General features: G+C 40.4%; 1 protein-coding gene across 1 annotated transcript; it reads left to right on the top strand.

The window, feature by feature from the left end:
• Positions 1-845: 845 nt before the first annotated feature.
• Positions 846-19,854, top strand: LOC121955390 (E3 ubiquitin-protein ligase pellino homolog 2). The gene is made up of 7 exons (XM_042503331.2): positions 846-1,220; positions 8,202-8,331; positions 9,438-9,539; positions 10,581-10,778; positions 11,555-11,740; positions 11,853-12,058; positions 12,556-19,854. The coding sequence occupies exons 1-7, from the start codon at positions 1,141-1,143 to the stop codon at positions 12,938-12,940; spliced, it is 1,287 nt and encodes a 428-aa protein (XP_042359265.1). The 5' UTR covers positions 846-1,140; the 3' UTR covers positions 12,941-19,854.
• Positions 19,855-21,455: the final 1,601 nt, after the last annotated feature.

Below are 21,455 nucleotides of genomic sequence, written 5' to 3'. Positions count from 1 at the left end.
GGTTCAAAATCCTGGAAAAATCCTAAAATCCTAAAAACTTCTGAAAATATTAGAAACATGTATAGGACTGCTGTGACTGACGCCCCCTGGCCTCTTGCCATTTTGCAAAAGTGGGCCCCAAACAAAGCAGTTTGAGTATCCCTGATGTAAATAGTTGCAGTTGACAAACTTCATAGCCCGAAAAGTTGCACTTTGCAGATGAGGCGCACTGCCCTCATGTGGTCAGAGCTTTATGAGTAACTACACAGAGTATTTTCTCTGTGCATGTGTGAGACAGACAGACAGATACACAGGGAGAGAGCTGAAAGTGTGGGCTCCTCCAGCCGGCCTATATCTGTCTCCAGACTCCCACATGAAATGCAGACAAGAAGAAAAGAAGGTGTCTCGTCTGGGGCGCAATGGTGACCCAAATCCTCGCGCTACACCACACCCCCCGGAGCATCTCATTACGTCAGACTCCATAATGACCCACGAGAGCAGAGCTGTATTATTAACACACCTGACACAAAATGACCTGGTGTTTAACTTTAAATGTGCCAGGACGCCGCTATATGTCAGTGAATGTGGGCACTAAGTCTGGTTTTCCAAATGCCTCATTTTATTCTATCAGAGGGAGAGAGCCACACATCACGGCTGCGTACATTTCGTGTCCAATAAGGGGGGGTCGTCTTTAAAAACGCGTTTTTAACATGATTTATTAATATATGTTATTTACGTATTCGTTAGCGTGGCATTTTTAAGCGCTAAAATCGTTGACAGTGACGTATTTTTCTATAGTTAATGTAATTCTGTGGACAATTTAGACATACATTTTGAACGACCACCCCTACAAAACATTGGTACGCGCCACTCCCTGCCGTTAGCCGTTGTTGTATCCCGAGCTACTGAACAGATATGTTGCGATACTAACTAGCTACACACTGGCCCAAAAGCCACGAAAAGATGCGCCTTCACGGGATTAAAACAATAAAACAAACGCCAAGAAGTCCGGAAAAACTTTGCCCAACTGTGCCCAAACTTTGATAAGACTACCAGTTTAAATCACTTCCTTTCAGTTTCGAGTGTGTTAGCATTGTTTTATCTCACCACTGTTGCCGTTGTGGACGCGTTTTTTTTTTCTTCTGGAGCAGTCCAGTCTTGATGAATTCACCGAAAAAAGACGGAGATGATGATGTGCCCGTTAAAGACCCGGTAAAATACGGCGAATTGGTCATTTTGGGGTAAGTCTCTTCCAAATTAAAGCCATAGTAAAAAAAAATAAATAAATGTGTAGGCAGGGTGAAACGCTCCAGCGGCAAATTAACGTTTAATATGTAGCGGCAGCATCGGCACAATAAAGCCAACAGATGACGTGTGAGTTTAGCTTTAATCCAACGCTTTATAGTCGGGTTTTTTTGCTCACTAAATCTTCAATAGAAGCACATTTTAGCTCATTTATAGCACAAAACCGTCCTATATCACCAAATTGTGACTGTGTAGTAATGTTACAAACTAACTTTATGCCACAAATGAGAGTATATTTTCAAAACTATGCCACTGTGTTGTTTCCACATCATGCATGGAGTGCTAAAGCTGCAAAATGTGTTGTAGCTGTAGCACACAAGGCTACTACGGATGTAGCTTTTTCATCAATGGTTGTATAGTGGCTGCTCAGGCTGAAAATCCCAATGATGTCATACTATGCTGCTAAAAGTAGGACTAGGGTGATATCATTGTCTGCAAAATGCATTGCTCATATGATGTTATAACTAATTAATAAACAGCCAGATGACCACCCATGCCAAAGGAAGAAGGAGACGGAGGAGGAGAAAAGCCCCTCGACATCACCCACACACAGTAGGCAGGATGTGCTGATGACAGCCACCAGCTTCCACAGCATTTCCACCCCTACAGCTCCACACTGTGCAGAGTCTGCAGGGACCAGAAATGCCACAACACACACACACACACACACACACACACACAGACACACAGACACAGTCATATCCAGGCTTACAGGCCTCCCTTTTGCCCTGCAGAGCTTCCTGTGTATGCCAAAGATAACTGACCTAATGGCCTATCTCTTCCCCTCTGGCTGAACATGGAGTTAGGAGGCTGTAGCCCGCCTGCATCAGAATACTGATCAGTCCTCGTCATCTGACTTGTTTGAACAGAGCGGTCCTGTTACACCCTCGGACCAGAATTGATCGTTTTAATGCCTATTTTGAGGTTTGGGGCATGCAAGTTAAATGCAAGCGTGCTCTGCGGCGAGCACCACCATGCTTTATGTGGCTCATTGAGGGCTGCATTTGTATAATTTCGCTTTAAGAGAGTAGTGATTGAGGTTTGGATTGATGCTGTTTGGCAAGTGATGGCCACAGGCTTTCAGGCTATTATAGGTATCATGTCAGGAGAAATCGATATTGCTGTAACTTTAAGGTTGCTTCTGTTATTTCTGTTATTTTGTTAGGCAGCATGATTTAGTTTGTTAAAAATGTCACATTCTGAAATACAGTTGCAGTTCACTGCTGTGTTAACGTCATTACATAGGTGATCCCGAATCCAGATCAATGGGACTTTTCATGGTTCAGACCCATTTTCAGTTGTGTCCCCGCTTAACATTTTGTGCCGTTGGTCTTGCTGTTTTGTATAAAAGGTGAGATTGTGAGGGCGGCGTTGTCTCGCTTTTTAAAAGGATCTAACCAGTGCCTAGAAATCTCTACTTCCCCGGCAAAACTCAGCCAAATGACATGTTGTTGGGCGGAGTTTTGCTGGCTTTACAGATGTTGCTCGAACTAGACTGTACATCTGCATTTTTGTGTTGACCGCCAACCGTGCTGCCACCGCGGACACAAAGAGTATGTCAAACTCAAACCGAAATCCGAACAAACAATTAAATTAGGCTGCGCTGATTGAAGATTATGTGACTGCACTGCCTGTTTCTCGCCAAATGTGTTTTCAGAAACATATTTTAACGCCCTGTTTAGCTGTGATAGTGTGAATTTGTGAACAGGAAGTGGGGACCGTACTGAGAAAGTAAGCAGTGCTGATCAAACGTAACCAAGTTTCTGTCACTGCGTTGCCTATTTCTCACCTCAGATGTTTCCGAAAGAATTTTTAGATTTCCGTTTAACAGCAATACAAGATCCGGCTGGCTGCCGTTGTTTTGTTTTTGTCACCTAACAGATGGAGCATTTATCAGTCTGTTATGGCACGTTGCGTTCTGGTAGTTGAGGGTTTTCTACCTCTTGAGCAAAATCATCTTTTTCTCTGTTTTCTCTAGTCCTGTAGCACCAATTTCAAAAGTAGTAACAGCACTGACAGGGAGCAGGATGGGTGTGACTGTTTAATGCATATAACATGACATATTGGCATGCTGATACTATTGTTATTGTTCAGAAAGAGCTGCCGACACGTATGTTTTATTTCACACTATAGACTGCTGTTGTGTTAAATGTCATGCCCTTCACAGCTCTTTTTTAAAATGTATTTATTTATTTAACCAGAAAAACCTCTGTAGCAACAAAAGCTACAGAAAAACAACATTGATCAAAATATACAACTCCAAAGCAACAATTTAACAGCCAAAAAAGAAAACATGTTGGTTCTGCGATGTCGGCATGCTGTCTAAAATCACACACTGAAGCGGAATTATGCTCACTGTCGTTTGATTTTGTGTAAAAATGCAAAGGACGCATAAAGAAGGGACTTCATAGCGGCCCTATATAGTCCGATCTCAGTGTAAAATGGGCTGTTGTCAGCAGATACCAGGTGTCAGACCAGACTGCTCTCTCTGCTGCTTCCTGTCAGATGTATTTTCCCGGCCTGTTTTGCGCAAAGTGTATTTCGACTTTGCATCTGTCAGCCTTGATGATCACATGCCCCGTGTGGTCGATGCCTGCTTCACTGCAGGCCTTGTGATCTTTGCAGTGGCTGCCTGCCACCGCTCGTTACCTTACTTAGCCTGGACACCGTGTACAGTGCGGCCCCTGCATCTCACTCATGTAACCCGTCACCCTCTCATCTCCCGCACACCTTTTTATCTTGGCCGTTAACCCCTCTCATCACTGTCGCATTCCTCCGTCTCTCGCCCAGACCTTTTGCTGCCAGCCTCCCAGTGTTTTGCTGAGTGCTGACTTTCACAGAGGCAGACCCTCCTCGGTGGCTTGCCCTCAACGAAAATAAACTCGGTGTCGAGGGGCAGAGGGAGTGAATATTTCATACTGTGCTTTATGGCGTGCACACATGCGTGATGCGGGCCAGAACTGCCCAGGCAGATCTTGTGGAGCTGCTCTTCCGCCGGCCTTTACCCTCGACCCTCTGCCTAGCATCCTCTCTCCTTCTTGTCTCTTTGCACCCTGCCCTTTCATTGCATTAATTTACCTTTTCTGCTTCTGCTGCTCATGATGGCATCTGACTTCTTTTCTGTTTCTGTTTCTGTCAACGATACCGTTCTCTTTCTGTGAGCTGATTTTTCTCTCCTGTGCCCTCTTATTCTCACTCCCATTTCATATATTTTGCTTTTAACCAGACCTCTCTGAAGCCCGTCCTCCTCGTGTGTCTTCATTTCCCAACACAGACCATCTATTGTCAGCCGGGGTCCAGTTTAAACTGACAGGCAGGGCCGTGGAGGGAGCAGGTAGCACTGGGTCATTGTCTGTGATTATAAGTAAATGTGGCCTGTTTTTAGGTTTTTCCGGCTATTGCACCTGATTTGATCCTCAGCATGCCCTGATCTGGCGTTAGGGTTGGTACCCACAGAATATTAATTTTGGTCCTGAGATTCCTGGAAGTGAAGCAGATTAAAAATGCATAGTGTCAACAAACTTCCCTCAGACACACACACAAACTTAACCAGCAAAAAACATTTTTCTATCAAAAACAATCTGCTAGCCCAAACATTAAAAAAAATCATATCAAGATAAAACAAGAGAGGTAAAAAAATATTTCATTTTTGCAACAACTCAGGTCAGAAATGTTGATGACTGACTGGACTTCTATCTTAACCCTTTCAAAATAAGCAACTTAACAAGACATAGCCCAAAAATGAGAAAAAATGAAAATAAGCAAATGTAAATTATGAAACATATATAGTTTTTAATATTTTTTGTATTATTATATTATTAGTATTTTTTTTCCTGTAAACTAATTTTAAATATAACATATAACAAGTATAAATATTGTTTTTTTTAAATATTTTATATTATATAATCCTCCTTTTTTTTGTAACTAAATCTTAGGTAATATTCTTGTCACATTTCTCTAATATCTTGCAATTTGTGGGACATTTCTTGCCAGGTTGGGGATTGATTTTTTGCCCCATGTTTTAGAAAGAAAACAAATACGTTTTAGAAACCAAGTTGCTCAAGTTGCAAAGGGTCAAACAGCTTGCAAAAAGCGTCTAAACGCAGCCCAAGAACACATATAACAAATGCCCACCACACGTTACCAGAGCCAAAAGTGACGTCTTAAAACTGCAGTCTGGCCAGCAGGAAAAAACCCAAAGTATTACATTAGTAATGATCTAAAATGAAGATGTAGAGGGACATTTTTGCACTGGAAAAGCTAGGACCAGCAGCTTATTGGCATTTTCTTTTTATGTATTAATTGCTAAATCAATTTTCAAAATTGTCATTGATTAATTTTTTATTAAGAGAGACTCCTCGATGAATCAATCATAGTTTCAGTTTTATTGTACAAACACTGTCAAAGCACACAGTGGTTTCTTCTGCCTTCACTGCGAGGACACGGAGAGACACATCAGAGCAGAGCCGGACCAGATGTCCTCTGATCTGATCAAGTCTGAAGGCCAGTGAAGACTGTTATTGTCCCTCAAAGTCTTCTTGCCCTCTGGGTATCCTCTGAATAGTTTTAATAAGAGCCATGCTCTGCTGATTAGTGGAAAGCCTAAAACCGGCTCGCTACCTTCTGCGTGAACTCAAACTGTGACAATGATGTTCTGCTCTGCCTCAAGAAGAATGTGGGGCAAAGTCAGTTTTTTAGTTTGCACCGACACCAGAAAGGTTTTAAAGGGACTGTTCACCCCGAAATCAAAACAAAGCTATTCCTTCTTACCTTTAGTGCTGTTTATCCGAGCAGATTGTTTTGGTGTGAGTGCAGAGTGTTGGAGATATCGGCCGTAGAGATGTCTGTCTTCTCGTTGATATAATGGAACTAGATAGCATTCGGCTGGAGGTGCTCAAAGTACCAAACACAGAGAGAAGAATCCGGTTTCATGAAGGTACTATTTTTTTTCCACCAAACTGCACCCACCAACCGTATCACCGTGCAGAAGGAAGCTTGTATCCACACGCGTACACGTTCTTATACCTGTGACAAGGTGAGATGTAAACATTAACAGCATCCTTGTCGGCTGCGTTGTAATCTTAGCAGCTGAGTGGTGCCAAGTGAGCTAGGACAAGATGCCACTTCCTTCTGTTTAGGGTTGGATAGAGTTCATATTGTAACTGATACAACAATACCGTTTTTTTCAGTACTTAAAATTTTCTTAAACCACAAAAATGGAATTTTTGAACAAGCTGCATGCAGGAGATTCAACTGAAATTGTGCTTATTTCTAATCACACACAGAGCTAATCTGCTGTCTCTGTCTGTCCTCGTGTGTGTGTCTGCATGTCTATCAGTGATACTGGGCTATTACTAAAATAATATCAAAGAAAATAGACCAGACGCCTAAACTGTCTTGGCAGATTGGCATTACAGCGATAGTTTTGGCTCACTGGGTAGGTGCTGGAGCGAATATGGAGCTCTGGGAGCTCCATTTTTTTTTTTTTTTCAGGTTTCAGGGCACTTAACGGCACTCCAGCCTCTTGTCTAAAGCTGGCATTCTCACCCAAATGTGCTCTCAGCATTTGGAATGAATAGATTTAAAGTACATGATAGTATCAATGTCATTTGGTTGGTATCCTTAAAATTACCAAGTTTGGTACCTTCTGCATGGTGATTCAGTTGGCGAGTATAATTCAGTAGAAACAACATAGTTCCTCCATGAAACTGCTCACAAGAATATCTGCAGATTTTCTTGAGTAACCAGGTCATGATTTCTGGAAAGAGACATTGCTGTTGAGTTTTTCAAATGTATTTTTTTGGCGCTTTGAGCACCACAAGCCAAGAGCCTTCTAGTTCCATTATACTGGAGAGAAAGCAGACATCTGTGCGGCTGATATCTCCAGCACTCTGCAGCTCACACTAAAATAATCGAGATTGATAAAGAGCACTTTTCAATTCAATTTTATTCATAAAGCCCATTATCACAAATCACAATTTGCCTCAGAAGGCTTTACAGTATATGATATATCTCTGTCCCTGGACCCTCACAGCGACTTAGGAAAAACTGCCCCCAAAAAACTTTAACAGGGAAAACAACGGTAGAAACCTCATGAAGTGCAACTGAGGAGGGATCCCTCTTTCAGGACGGACAGACGTGCAATGCAACCATAAAAAACAATAAAATCACACCACAGATAAGGGGCAAAATAGTTTGATTTTTGAGTGAACTGTCTCTTTAACACCATGCCTTGCTGGTTTTTAAAATAACATGAAATCTGACATCATCTCTTTAAAATAGATTTGATATTGAATTATAAAACTCTCAGGGTCTAGAATACATTATTTACCACTCTCATTTCTATTAATTTTCATTTCTATTAATGAACACAAAACTTCAAAGTCGTATACAGAATCTAACCGAAGCAGTGAGTCAAGGCTTTTTGGCTAATGATATTGTGCGATGATGTCGTGAAAATGACTCTGTCCTGCTGAAAATGCATTTAAGATAAAGAGCGAGCTCTGCTTCCATAAGTATGAGCATCAAGTACGAGCTGAGTGAGTGAGATCAAGTGGTAATTGTCCTTTTTATAAAGGGTTCAGCACTTTTATATGAATTGCAAGTGGCCTGAGTGCGATGCTTTTCAAAAGAAACTACAGTAATGTTGCTGTAAAGATGCCCAAAATCATCGGAGCATGTGCTCTAATTGCACTCATGTCTCCAGACATCTTGGCAGCATCAGTGACTTTATTTATAGCTTTACTTTTCCCAGGAGTAATGACAGATCATAAATACAGTATGCAAACAAAATAACAGTGTTTCCCGCATCATTAGGCTTCCTCGATAAATAGATGAAGTGGAATGAACACATGCGAGCTTGTCGACTGAGTTGTGATGTGCTTCTGTCCGCGCTCACATTTTATTTCTTCCTCCAGGTACAATGGCTCTCTTCCAAGCGGAGACCGTGGGCGCAGAAAGAGCCGCTTCGCTCTGTACCGAAGGGCCAAGGCCAACGGTGTCAAACCCAGCGCTGTGCACATCCTCAACACGCCACAGGACAGCAAGGTACGTGTGTGTGAGCGTGTTTGTGTATTGTTTTATCAGCGTGCAACATTAGTTTCCTTCCTGTGACTCCCTGTTTCTGCTCATGAAAGAGCCAAAGGAAGGATGACTAAGCATGATGACCGGTGTGTGTGGGCTGTCTATCCATGCGTGTGCGTGTGTGTGCGTGTGCGCCTTCATACGGATGCATGATTGTTGACACATGTTGATGACATTGAATAAAGATAAATATTTTTATAACCATGAGGTCATCGTCACATGCTGCCATCATATGTAACATTAAAGCATGAAACTTGTATTTCACTGTTATCAAATGCAGGTACATCTTATGGATTTTTTTGGGTAATGATATCATTCAGTCCAATTTTTTTTTTACCTTTATTTAAACAGGAAAGGCCATGGACGCCCTGAATACATTACAAATAAAAACAACAAAAGTACACTACAACATACATCAACAAAACATGAGAAGTGTGGCAGCTACTAAAATACATGTTAAAAACACACAACGGGCACTACATACATCAACAAAATACTGCAAAACACCAACACGTAGGACATCAACTCAAGGAAAACACACGCTTTCACTGTGCTCCATGTCAGTCAGCAGAGATTTAAACTGATTGAAAGAGATTATTGCATCTAATTATAAGAGCTTGTGAAAAATGTTCCACTTGTGTGGGGCATAATATTTAAAAGCCAATTTCCCGATGTCAGTACTGACATAATGATTTTCGAGGACCAAATAGTCTGATCTAGAGCTGTGAGACATTGTTCTATACTTAAAAGACCCGCAAGATACCCAGGAAGTTTATCAAGAGGTGCTTTGTAAATAAACAGAATAAATTGCTGATATCTTCTTGCTGCCATGTGACTGCCAAACATCTTTCCCACACAGCATCCAATGATGCATCCAGTTATGAATCTAAGGGCGGAGTGATGGACTGAGTGTAGTGGCAGAGGAGTGCATATAGATTACGTCACCATAATCCATAACAGATGAAAATGTTGATTGAACAAGTTGCAGTTCTGGGTCTTTTGTCCAAAAAATTAAAAAAGAGTTTTCCAGAAGACGAGTGCATCATCATCTCTGCTTGCTGTCGTTGCAGGCTGTCCACAGCAGGGGGCAGCACAGCATCTCTTTCACTCTGTCCCGTAACCAGACGGTGGTGGTGGAGTATTGCCATGACAACAACACAGACATGTTCCAGGTAACCACCGAGGAAATCAGAACAACAGAGGCGACTTTTCTCACACATCCTCCTTTTAACTAAAATGGCTCTTTTTACAGCTAAAATAATCCTACACGTGTGATGAGTTTCTCCGAAAATACGCTGTTATGTAACGCCATCAAAGCGATTTCTACAGTGGGTGGATTATTTTAGGTCCATCGTGACCATTAGTGTAAAGACTTTAGTGGAAAATCTCCCAAGAAAGTCTATTTTTAAACACAAAGTTCTGCTCTTCTAATAGTATCACTGATTTATTTAATGTCCAGTAAATGATGATATACGTGTCGCTCACTCACAGTAATGAACGTCACAATCATGTGAGAAACAAAACTCTGAAGGTTTTAGAAAATCCAAAACCTGCATGAAACTAGTGTGAATCGAAAGCTCTGACTTAATGTATAGTTACATATACCAGTACTCATTTTTATTCTGATTCTTCACCTCAGTAAAAGTACTGATACCACACTGTAAAAATTCTCCTTTACAAGTGAAAGTCCTGCACTGAAAATGTTATTTTTTAAAGTATGTAAGTAAAATATGGACAATGTGCTTAAAGTATTATAGATATAAGTAATTAATGCAGTCAAAATTTGAGAGATGTTTTTGGAATTTATTAAAAAAAAAAGTGACTTTAAAGAAACTTTGGAAATGTTAGGCTTTGATACAGGATGTAAACTAATTTTATTTTGAGGAAAGTTTGCTGTAACCAGGTCCTAAATGTGTGCCTGTATATTTTAAATAGTTGTGAATACATTTTTTAGAATCAAGTAATCAGTCGTTTCTGTGCTTGGACTTTTGGGTAGTTTAATTGATAAGAAAACATATTTTAATTGTAGTAAAGTTAAAAGTACAATATTTCATGCTGATATGTTGTGGAATAAAAGTACAAAGTATCATAAGAAGAAAAGACTACTCATATTTGTAAAATACGAGTACGCCTTATTTGTATTTGAGTAAATATAGTTCCATCGACGCGGGAGTGTGACCTACAGTGAGCGTTTCTCTGTGCTGTGCTCGCAGATCGGACGCTCCACAGAAAGTCCCATTGACTTCGTGGTGACAGACACCTCTGGAGGGGGGAAGGAGGGGGAGGACCCCTCCATCGCTCCCAGCACCATCTCACGCTTCGCCTGCAGAGTGGTGTGTGAACGCAACCCACCTTACACTGCACGCATCTACGCCGCAGGCTTCGACTCCTCCAAAAATATCTTCTTAGGGGTGAGTGGACCGATGATCATAACAGCAACATACTGTAGGTTCTTAATGAAAAGTCAGTGTTATTTGAGATGTTGCCTGTTGTGTTTTCTCCTGTTGTGCATTGTGCAGTGTCCTAAGTTCATGACACGGTGTTGCAATGGTTCTGGTGAAAACGCGGGCTGGTTCGAAAGATGGCACTAAAGGTCCAAGAATCCTGAATGGAACCAGTTCAAGAAATACAACTAATTTGGTGGAAAGGGAGTAACTGTAATGGGTAATAGCTGCAATTTCCACAATAAAAAATCCCCACAGCAGCAGGAATGAGATCTGAAATCGGCAACCAAGATAACATTTTTCCCTGATGTTAGCATGCAGCCACATCTACTATCGTACATGCGGCCAGGGAATGAGCGCCCATAGCGGCATTTCTTCCCATTAAAAATCACCAGTGAAAGCTTCTAAACACGCCTGAACATGTTCCAGTGGGAATATGTTCTGAGATCTGGACAAAATTAACAACATTTGCAACCAAGAATGAATGTTTCCCTGATGTTAGCTTGTAGCAGTATAGGCTACGTAATGTGAACACTTGCAGCAGTGTCCCCGGAGCAGATACCATATAAAGAAATCTGTCATGATCTGACATCATATTGTAGCCAAAGTAGAAAAAAACAGTTGGAAACAAAACATACTGAACAGTCTGAAGCCTGAAGTTTTTGCTCACAATATACACAACATAAAAGTTCTTACATAAAACACTCATAAAAGTCTGTAATCTCGTGTCTTTCCCACCACAGGAAAAAGCAACCAAATGGAAAAACCCTGATGGGCACATGGACGGCCTGACCACCAACGGGGTGCTGGTGATGCATCCGGAGGGGTTCCCAGAGGACCCCAAACAGGGTCTGTGGAGGGAGATCTCTGTCTGTGGGGACGTCTACGCCCTGCGGGAGACACGCTCCGGACCCAGCCGGGGCAAACTGGTGAGTCACCAGTTTGGCTGTTGTGTTGTTGCATTTTGGCTGCATCGGGGTTGTGACATTTGTTTTTGGTCTCATAGTTAGCACTGGTCTATCTGTGCATCGTGTTTTACAGGCGGAGGGTGAGAGCAGCGCACTACGAGACGGTTCACTGGTCGACCTGTGTGGTGCCACCCTGCTGTGGCGCACAGGCGAGGGGCTCATGCGCGCTCCCACCCTACGTCACCTGGAAGCACTTCGCCAGGAGCTGAATGCGTCCCGGCCCCAGTGTCCCGTCGGCCTCAGCACGCTGGCCTTTCCCAGCTTGCCACGCAGCCACAGGTGGGAGCCACCAAATATTTCCAGAGTTCCCACAGTCACGGAAAAAGTCAGGAAAATTCTTTTGTGTGTAATTAAATTGTTTTTCATGAATAACCTTCCAGGTTATGTAATATAAAAGCAAATGTATTTTCTTCCAGCTGTCATGCTTTTGTCATTTTATTATGTGCCAATTTGTGACTTTCGTTTTCCATTGTGTACGTTTCTCTGTTTTTGTTCGTTTTTCTGTTCCATCTCTCCCTTCATGTATGCCAGCTACCTGAAATTACTTTTGAATAGAGTTTGGATCTGATATGTTTGAAAAACATCAGGCGGTGGGTGATAAGTGGGACAAGACAAAAAAAAATATTAAGAGTCCTTGAAAAGTCATTGAAAAGTTTTAGATTTTGTCCATGAAAAGGTGTGGGAACCCTGTGTTAAAAAAAATCCTTCTTTTTCTAAATTAATGCCAGTTAATTAAAAGTTTAAAATCCGGACGCTCTGTCGATGTCTTATTTCAGCCTTGAAGAGCGTCAGCCCTGGGTCTACCTCGCTTGCGGCCACGTCCACGGACGCCACGACTGGGGCCAGAGATCCGAGGGAGTGGAGATGCCAGGAGAGGGCGAGGGCTCCACGACCCGCCGAGAATGTCCCCTGTGCAGGAGCGTGGGCCCCTACGTGCCGCTGTGGCTGGGCTGCGAGCCTGCTGTGTACGTGGACGCTGGAGCTCCCACTCACGCTTTTGTGCCGTGCGGCCACGTCTGCTCAGAGAGGACAGCCAGGTACTGGGCCGAGACCCCGCTTCCACACGGGACGCACGCCTTTAGACCCGTCTGCCCCTTCTGCTCGTCCGCCCTCAGCACCCCCGGCTGGACGCGGCTCATCTTTCAGGGCCCTATCGACTAGTCGCCACTCCTCACTAGTCCACCACTATCACAGTAACAGAAAGACGCCTGAGCTTCATTCATGGTGCAAACATCAGTGTTCTGTAACGCTGTATTCACACCAAATCTGGCGTTGCGCGGATTAGCGGCAGGGATGTGCGTGATGTAGGAGTGTCAGTTAAATTGGCCTGTTTGTTGTAGAATGGACCAACTATAGAAAGCCAATCTACGTATCTCAGTGACCGAATATTTGTCTTCAGTACGTTTGTTTATGATGGTTTAACAATTTAACAGTCACACTAACAAATGCCTTTGCAAAAAAATAAACAATATTATAGACCATAGAATATGTTAACAAAATGCATCAATTTATTAAGAAAGAAACATTTTCCCAGTATAATGCATTATAAAAAGTGCAAAAGTCAATGTAAAATAATAGAAATCTGAAAATAAAAGTAACTTCATATGATAAACATAAAAAAATAAATAGATACAAATCAAAATACATCTAGTAAAAAAATCTGTATAAAATATATGATAAAAAACTAGTTGCCAATGTTGTATAATAAAAATCCCAGTAGCTCATGGGCGCCCCATTTACAGAGGATACGTCCTCGCCACAATGACCACGGCGTTGATTCAGACCTCTGAAGAGTCTGAATCATTTCAAAAGGCCGAGGGCTTGACTGCAACAATCAAGTTTTTAGAAAACGTTTGACTCCGTTTTTACGCTGCAGTTTTATTTATATCGGGAGCTGCAACAGAGAGAGAGTAATTTCTTATTTAAGCGACAACATCATAGTGTTTAACAGCCAATCGCAGTGCTCGATACACACAGAAGACAAAGACTAGATTTTATAGTTTTTAAGAAAAGATGTAAAAAGAAGCAGATTTGTTGCATGTCATCCCCTCTCTCTCCCCCTTTTGCGCTTACGCTGTCCTATCAAGTAAAGGCAAAAAGCCCCCCAAAATACAAAAAAAGAGAATGAATAGGAGGAGAGGCGTTTGTGTTGCAATGCCTGATTTGGTGTGAATGCAGCCTTTAACAAACACTGTCCAACGATGTTACTGAATGCAGTTTGAGGTTGAAAATCCTTCCCTTTGTTTATTCTTGAATGCTTGTTGACCGGTGTGAGATCTGGAGAAAAGGTGAATGATCTTTACTGTCATGTGGACAGTTTTTAGTCTGAACGGTGTCTGCTGTCTTTCATTCCAACCAAACACTTTCACTGATTACCAAAAGAGGGTTCTCCTAAGTAAAACTGTACCTACACAGGAGCTTAAAAAATGCTGCTTTCCCCTTTTTCAAAGTCATTTGCCCTCCATCATTCCTCCACTAACTATACACCAAACAGATCTGAACACCTTTGTCTCTCTCAGAAGCCATGTATGAAATGACACGTAGCTCTTTGCACATAAGAAAGGAATTGCCTTTTTTACTCAGTTTATCTGCAGCGTCGTTACACGTCTGCAGCGCCCGTGTGTCCTTAACTCGGTGAAACAAACACCAGCTCTTGCACTTATTGACCCGACGTGACCACTTCTTAATTTCTAAAACATGTTATTGTGATTGTGAAATGTTGCCACTCATCAAACAGTACAACTCACCTGGGCTCAGCTCCTGCAAAAAACAGCTTTAATTTACACCAAGTCTCTTTATAGATTTGCACGTCTTCCTTCTTGAATGACCAGCTGATTTATATTCATGTTCTCCGCAGGCCGTATAACTACTTACAGTAAATGTGGGAGGTGAAAGGCTTGTGCTTCTATTTAATGTTTAAGTGATCCTGAAGGGGAAATTATTATCTTAAAATGAGTGTATGCAGTTTTCATCTTTTGTCTTTGTTCATCTTTTTAGTGTGAAATCTATGCAGCAGAGCAACCCCACAAATACGACCTCCTGTGTAGTTTTAGGTTGGAATGAAAATCTGCAGACTTCCCTCCGAAGCACGACACGTATCATGATCGCACCACAAAGAATTCACCTCTTAAAGCCAGATCCCGTCCGGATCATCAAACAGAGTGAGGATAAGCACTAGTCGGGAGATAAACTGGGTGAAATCCACTTCATAACTCTCTACAGCAATAACAGCACTCCCATAGATAAGCTAGATGTTGTGCTATGTTTAGCCAGGTGTTAGATCGGCGGTCAAACATGGCTGAAATGGTTTCCAGGTTAAGGGCTCAACCAGAGGCGTGTTCGATATCGTGGTTTATTTTTATTTTCCATGTGTGTGTGATGTAACCAAAGCACTAGAATTTAAAGATGAGCAACTTAATCAGTGATTAAAGGAAGAGTTCACCCCCAAAAGAACAGTTTGTATATCAGATACTCACCATGTGTTACCTTGAATACATGAAGAAAACTTTGTTTTTATTGCACACCTTCATCGTGAACAAAGAATCCAAAAACTGAACACATTTTTGATTAACTGGCTTCATAGGGGTCCAGGTTGAATAACAGTAAAACAGTATCAAAACATCTGTTTACAAACTCTTAAACAACGTGTGCAGTATAATCTAAGTCATATTTATACAGTCGTATGCTCAGTGCTTCCAAAATATTACATAACCATGCCGTCAAACAGAAAGTTAAACTTATCTACGCTCTCTTTAAAGCCAGACTCCACTGAAAAAAACAAGAATTTTAGCTCACTAAATACAGGAGTTCGTGGTCTACAGCCGCCTCAATCAGTGAGTGAATTTGTGTTATTTTGTGATTTTGGTGTTTTAAAGTGTTAGTTTGGATTCAACAAAGTCGCACAATAACACAAAATAACCAGCTGATCAAGGCAGTGGTAAACCAGCAGCTCCTGCGTTCAGTGAGGTAAAATTACTGTTTTTGTCAGTGAAGTCTGGCTTTGCAGAGAGCACAGATAACTTTAACTTCTAGTTCAGTTCCCCATCAGAAAACGCTTGTCTGTTTGGAAGGAAGTGAGCGTACGACTGGATAAATGAGACTTGGATTGCACTTTTGTTACAGTCTCTAAACAACTGTTTCACTGTTAAACATGGACCCCTATGACTTCAATTCATCATGAGTTTTTTCTGTTTTTGAGTCTTCTTTAACCAAGGAGGTATGCAAAAAAAGCAAAGTTTTCTTCACATATTTAATGTAACACAGGGTGAGTTACTGATAAATCAATAATCACTCGGGGGCGTGAAGTATTCCTTTAAACACATTCATTTAAACACTTATTTTAATGCATTAATAGCCTAAACATGCTGACAGATGTTAGCATACTTAGGCTGCAGGAGAACACGGCAGCCGTTGTGTTGATTTGAACACACCTCTGGTTAGTGAATTATGCTAAACAGGGTCCATGTTCGCGTGGTGGAGTTTCAAAAAGGTTTGACCTTGCATAACCTCAAAAGATAACCTTTTGTTTTTTGTTTCAAAGAAAACTATTTTGTAAGGAAATGGGGGAGGGATTTATTCGGGGAGGCGGGAGGAATTCTTTTAGATGTTCAGTGTTTAAAAAAAAAAAAAAACAACAACTATTTTTCTAACTGATAATTGGTTTTAGTTAACTGATGTTACTCAGTGTAAGCAAGTTCTGTATGTTTCCGAATATTATCGTGTGGTAGATGTAGGAGAGCTTGTGAGTGAGAAAACATTGCCAACACTGTGTCCAACAAACACACACACTTAACACACTGCTACCGTTGAAAAAAAACATTGCCCAGACAATGAATGTAGCCAAATACTCAGGCTATATTTAGCCTTCCCTGGTGCTCATATTGAATGGTCTATATTGTGATACTATTTTTGTAACTGAATATTATGGTGTAGCTTGGTGAACTAGCTCGAAAAAGTCAGATAATTTCAATAATAGCCTCAAGTGTGAAAGACGTATAATTGATAATACACACTCACATGGAAATTGTGTCTAGCTTGCATGTGCTGAACGTACACATACAGTATGTCCACTACACGTACACTTACTCGAAAAACTTTGCACGGTTGATTGCCAACCTGTTATTCATGCTGAGAGCGTTTGTCGCAAACCAAGATGTCTTCCGAGTTGTTAAAACCGCAGCATTTATGTTTTGTTTTTGTTTTTGGAAGACCTCTCCAAAAGAAAACAAAAATACAGAGAGAGCCTAAAAAAAATCCTCATACTTGATAGATGCGTGACGTTTGTGAATGAGACCTATCAAATCCCACTTTGTACTACTATGCTAATATTTTCCACCAAACCAACTCACTGCAGAAAGATGTCCACACTTGTTTTCATTTTGTATTTAGACCGATCGTGGCACATTTCAAGCTGTTGAAAGCCAGCCTGCTGGTTTCAAAATGCCGTTTGAAGTCTAAATATAAGATTTGAACTCCCCGTAGTGCGGTGGATAATTGACGTAGTGTTGATAATTACTGTAGCTCAGGATTAGTGATTTCAGATTCACAGCTGGCGAGGCCCGAAGGAAGCCTGGGAGAAGACGCGTTCGGTCAAAAAGTTTTAACAACTGCAAAACATAAAAAGTAGACGTGAGGGTAACCATCTTATGTAAATGGCAAAAAGCAGAGGGCATACTGGAGGGTAGATCGCCACAGGTCTAGGATCAGTCACATACGGGTCTTAAAGGGAATACTTCACCCGCAGGATTATCATTTATATATCAGTTACTCGCCCCGTTTTATGTTGAATTAGTGAAGAAAAATGTGTTTTCTGGCATGCCTCCACGGTGAATGAAAAATCCAAAAACTGATGAATTGGAGTAAAAGGGGTCCATGTTTAACCCAAACTACATCACAACATCTGTTTACAAACTCTCACACAGCTCATGCAGTGTAATTTCAGTCTCATTTATCCAGTCGTATGCTTCGTTCTTCCCAAACACATGCATCTTCACTAAAACCTTACTTTTAATAACAGGTGCATCTGTGCATTTCACTGAGCAGGGTTCAAACACGCTTCACTCTCCTCAAAGCGTTCTGAATATTAATGTTTTAGTGAAATGTGTTTTTGAAGCACCAAGCATACGACTGAATAAATGAGACTCGCTGTGCGTTCCAGTGCCCATACTGCCGTACTTTTTAGCAAGCCAGAAAAGATTTAGTGTGTCCCAATAAATAATATGTCAAGGCAGTATGCCAAAAATACCAGAATATCTCACTGCATCCGCTTGCATTTTGCAGTATGCAAGCCAGCATGCTTTTATTCTGACCCAAAATCCCCTGTGCAGCAGAATTTGTGTCACATCGACTGAGCCACAGACAGATGAGAGCTCATTGACAGTTTGCTGACAGCTGACAGAAGCTGCAGTGATGGATGACGCCGCATTCAAGTGACTGAGGACCAGTCGAGTTGGAATAATAAGAATATTAATTGTTAAAGTGAACATAATATTTATAAGAAACATGACCGGCACCAAAAAGACATAACTATGATCAATAAAAACGACAGAGAAATGAGTATGTAAATATACTGTCATGAATATAAGACTGCATGTTAGAATTTACAATGTATCCAATTATAACTTTAAAGTTGAAAATAGACAACAACAGCAGAGCTTTCCGTCTCTGGCAAACTCAGTGATTGACGTTTTCTTACCCTCAGTGTATTGTTATGGGATAAAGTTTAACAAGAGGGAAAAAAAAAAAAATTTCAGTATTATGACGATGTAGTTTTTCTCAGTTATATGCATACTCCATAGACAGTACGTAGGGTCTACTTTAGAGGTTGACAGACATTTTTTCAGGGCTGTTAACGTTTATTAGTACTCAAAGAGACCGACAACCCATATTTGGAACTGACATGCATTTACAATAATATGAAGATGTTTCTATTGAAATTTGGAATATTACAAACTAAAACACAAAACTTTGTTTAAATGCCTTTAGCAAATGTTTAACACTAACACTTTTTTGCATGTATTGCATACTGCCTTCCCTGGTGTTGGTGACTATAATGCGCATGCTCAATTAATTTTATCAGTGATTCATTGAAATAAAACGCTGATATAGATAATCAGCAAAATGCCAGATATCGGTGCTGATAATCGGCCAGGCTGGTGATCTGTTGACTCTTAGTCTACTTTGTAACAGCAGCTGCAGTACAGACAAATATCCTAGTAAAAGAAAAAAAGATTGGGTTATACTGCATGACTTGTGAAAGAGTTTTTAAACAGATGTTTTAAAATAGTTTTGCTGTTGTTTAACATGCAAAGAAGAGTTTTTGGATTCTTCACTGTGGAGGCATGCACGAAAAACAAAGTTGTTGTCAGGAATTCAACATAACACAGGATGAGTAAATGAAAAACATATGATTATTTTTGGGTGAAGTGTTCCTTTAATAAAGCGGTCGAGGCACAAACAGGCTATAACAACATCTCGATCAGCTGCCGTTTACTAAGCACGCCAAATCCAGTGAAACCTGCTTTTGAAGATGATATATACAACAATTAATGTAACACCATTGGCATGTGGATGGAAGAACCGTTGCAGCACCCTCATTGGCTTCTAGTTTATAACCTGAAACATTTATTTTAGTTACTTTTTCTTTGTTTTAGTCTTCATTTCAGCCCTCTTTGGGTTCTAGGTGTTCATATGCAATTTCCCTTTTCTTGTTTTTAGATTTTAGTATCTATGAGTTTATCAGAAACAATATTTTAGGTTGTTTGATACCACCAGTAACATCATTAGCAGCTCCTTCACTATTTTTTTTGTTTTTTATTCTTACACTTTTCAATTGACCTTTACTCCAGATGGCAAAACCTCAACCTCCTCAACTTCTGAGCTCATCTTCCTGTAGGTGAGTGAGTAGCTGACATGTATTATACAGCGTAAAAACCTCACAGTTAATAATGCATTCCTTTTAATACATCTGTGTTATGTACAGCTATTTTGTATTATTTTATATCATATTCTTCTGTAATCGTCCGGTGCACAGACAATCGCTATACACATGTCAATAAACCTGTTAAAAAGTTGAATTTGCTCGGCTTTTATGATTGCCTCTTCCTCAGGCAGAGCAGGGTTCATAGAGTTATGAAAAACCTTGAGAAGTCATGGAATTTGAAGATAGCAAAAGTTTTGGAAAAGTCACGGAATTTTGTTTCACAAACCTGTGCAATAATAACATGTGATGTGTTCAAGGACAGCATGCCTTCCAAAATCTTTGGCCCAGGTTTGTAAGGCAATTTGTAAAGAAAACATGCCGTCATGTTTTCTTAAAGAAAATCACCAAAAATCTTTTAAGAAAAAAAAAGACAAAATGTTTTCTTAAAAAGTAAATGGAAAAAAAGTCAAGATATTTTCATCAAAAAATAATAAATAATTTTTAAAAATCTCCAAAATGTTTTCTGTAGAAATAAAATAGCTAAGAATGTTTTCTTAAAATTTGCCAAAAATAAAAATAAAATTGGCAGTGTTTTTTTGTCAAAAATTCCTAAAAAAAACAAACTTCCCAGTACTTAAAAAATCATTTGACATGCCTATCCTTTTTTGCACCACCCCCTCCCCTCTCTTAAATAATAAATAGTCCCTTAGTTAGTTAGTTAGTTCAGTTCTAATCTTTTGCTTAATTCATATATTTTTAAAATAATATATATTTAAAAAAGCTATTACATAGTAATAAAAAAGAAATGATAAGGAGTATCGATGGTTGTTTCAGAGAAAGTATGGTCTTTACACTTTGCCTCAGCATCACTGAGAGGTCAGGTTCATTTATAGGTAAAAATGTGTATGAACCTGTTCGGGGTTTGAAATGTTGTAGATCAGCATAAATATGTCAGCAGAGGGCGCTCTCCAACCGCTCTGACACTGACAGCAGTGCACATTCACTCACACACACACTCACACACACACACACACACACACACACACACACGCGGATGATGTTGCTCTGAGTTGCATCACCTCTTTAAAATAATCAGCCGTTTTAATGAGCAGTTTTGGCAGTCATGTTCATCACCACGCAAATGTGATAAGACGCCGCAAATGTCTGCAAAATTACAGAACGCCTGATTTAAAATAGCATTTTAAACGATTTAAGTTTGTTTCTTTGAGAAGTATTCAGGATGTCGGCTGAAAGACTCCTGAAGACCTGCTCAGAGTGGCTTTATACAGAAGTTTGTTCAGAAATTATTTCACTCGTGAACCATGGGGAAGAGGCTTTTTTTTTTCTTTCAAAGATTATGAAGCCTATTTCATGGGTATCTCAGTGCCACACTACATTTAATTTCTTCCAGAGCAGGGGAGGAAGAAATCAAAAGCCAAAACTCCACAAAAGAGACAGTGTGAACAAAATCAATGATGGTACATGTTAAAATATTTTGTAATTTTCATATAGTTTGTTGCAATAAGTGACTGTTGAGTGTACTAACTCAGTGACAGCGGAGGAGTTTATGAGCTGTATGAGATTCCTATGTGTAGTCTATAACATATAGTAGCTGGCATTCAGCGTGCTCCCGGTTTGCAGAAACAGACATTACGCTGCTGTATTAAGGGGTTGATATCAAAACATATTTTAGCCAAAAAAGGCCTACATAAAAAATACAATATCAGTCTAAGTGCTGTATTGAGAGTGTTTTCA

Source organism: Plectropomus leopardus, chromosome 16, assembly GCF_026936395.1.
Source record: "Plectropomus leopardus strain MGB_pleo_1.0 chromosome 16, ASM2693639v1, whole genome shotgun sequence".
NCBI classification, from domain to species: domain Eukaryota; kingdom Metazoa; phylum Chordata; class Actinopteri; order Perciformes; family Serranidae; genus Plectropomus; species Plectropomus leopardus.
Note: the sequence above shows the minus strand (reverse complement) of the source record. Positions and strands in the feature narration are given on the sequence as shown.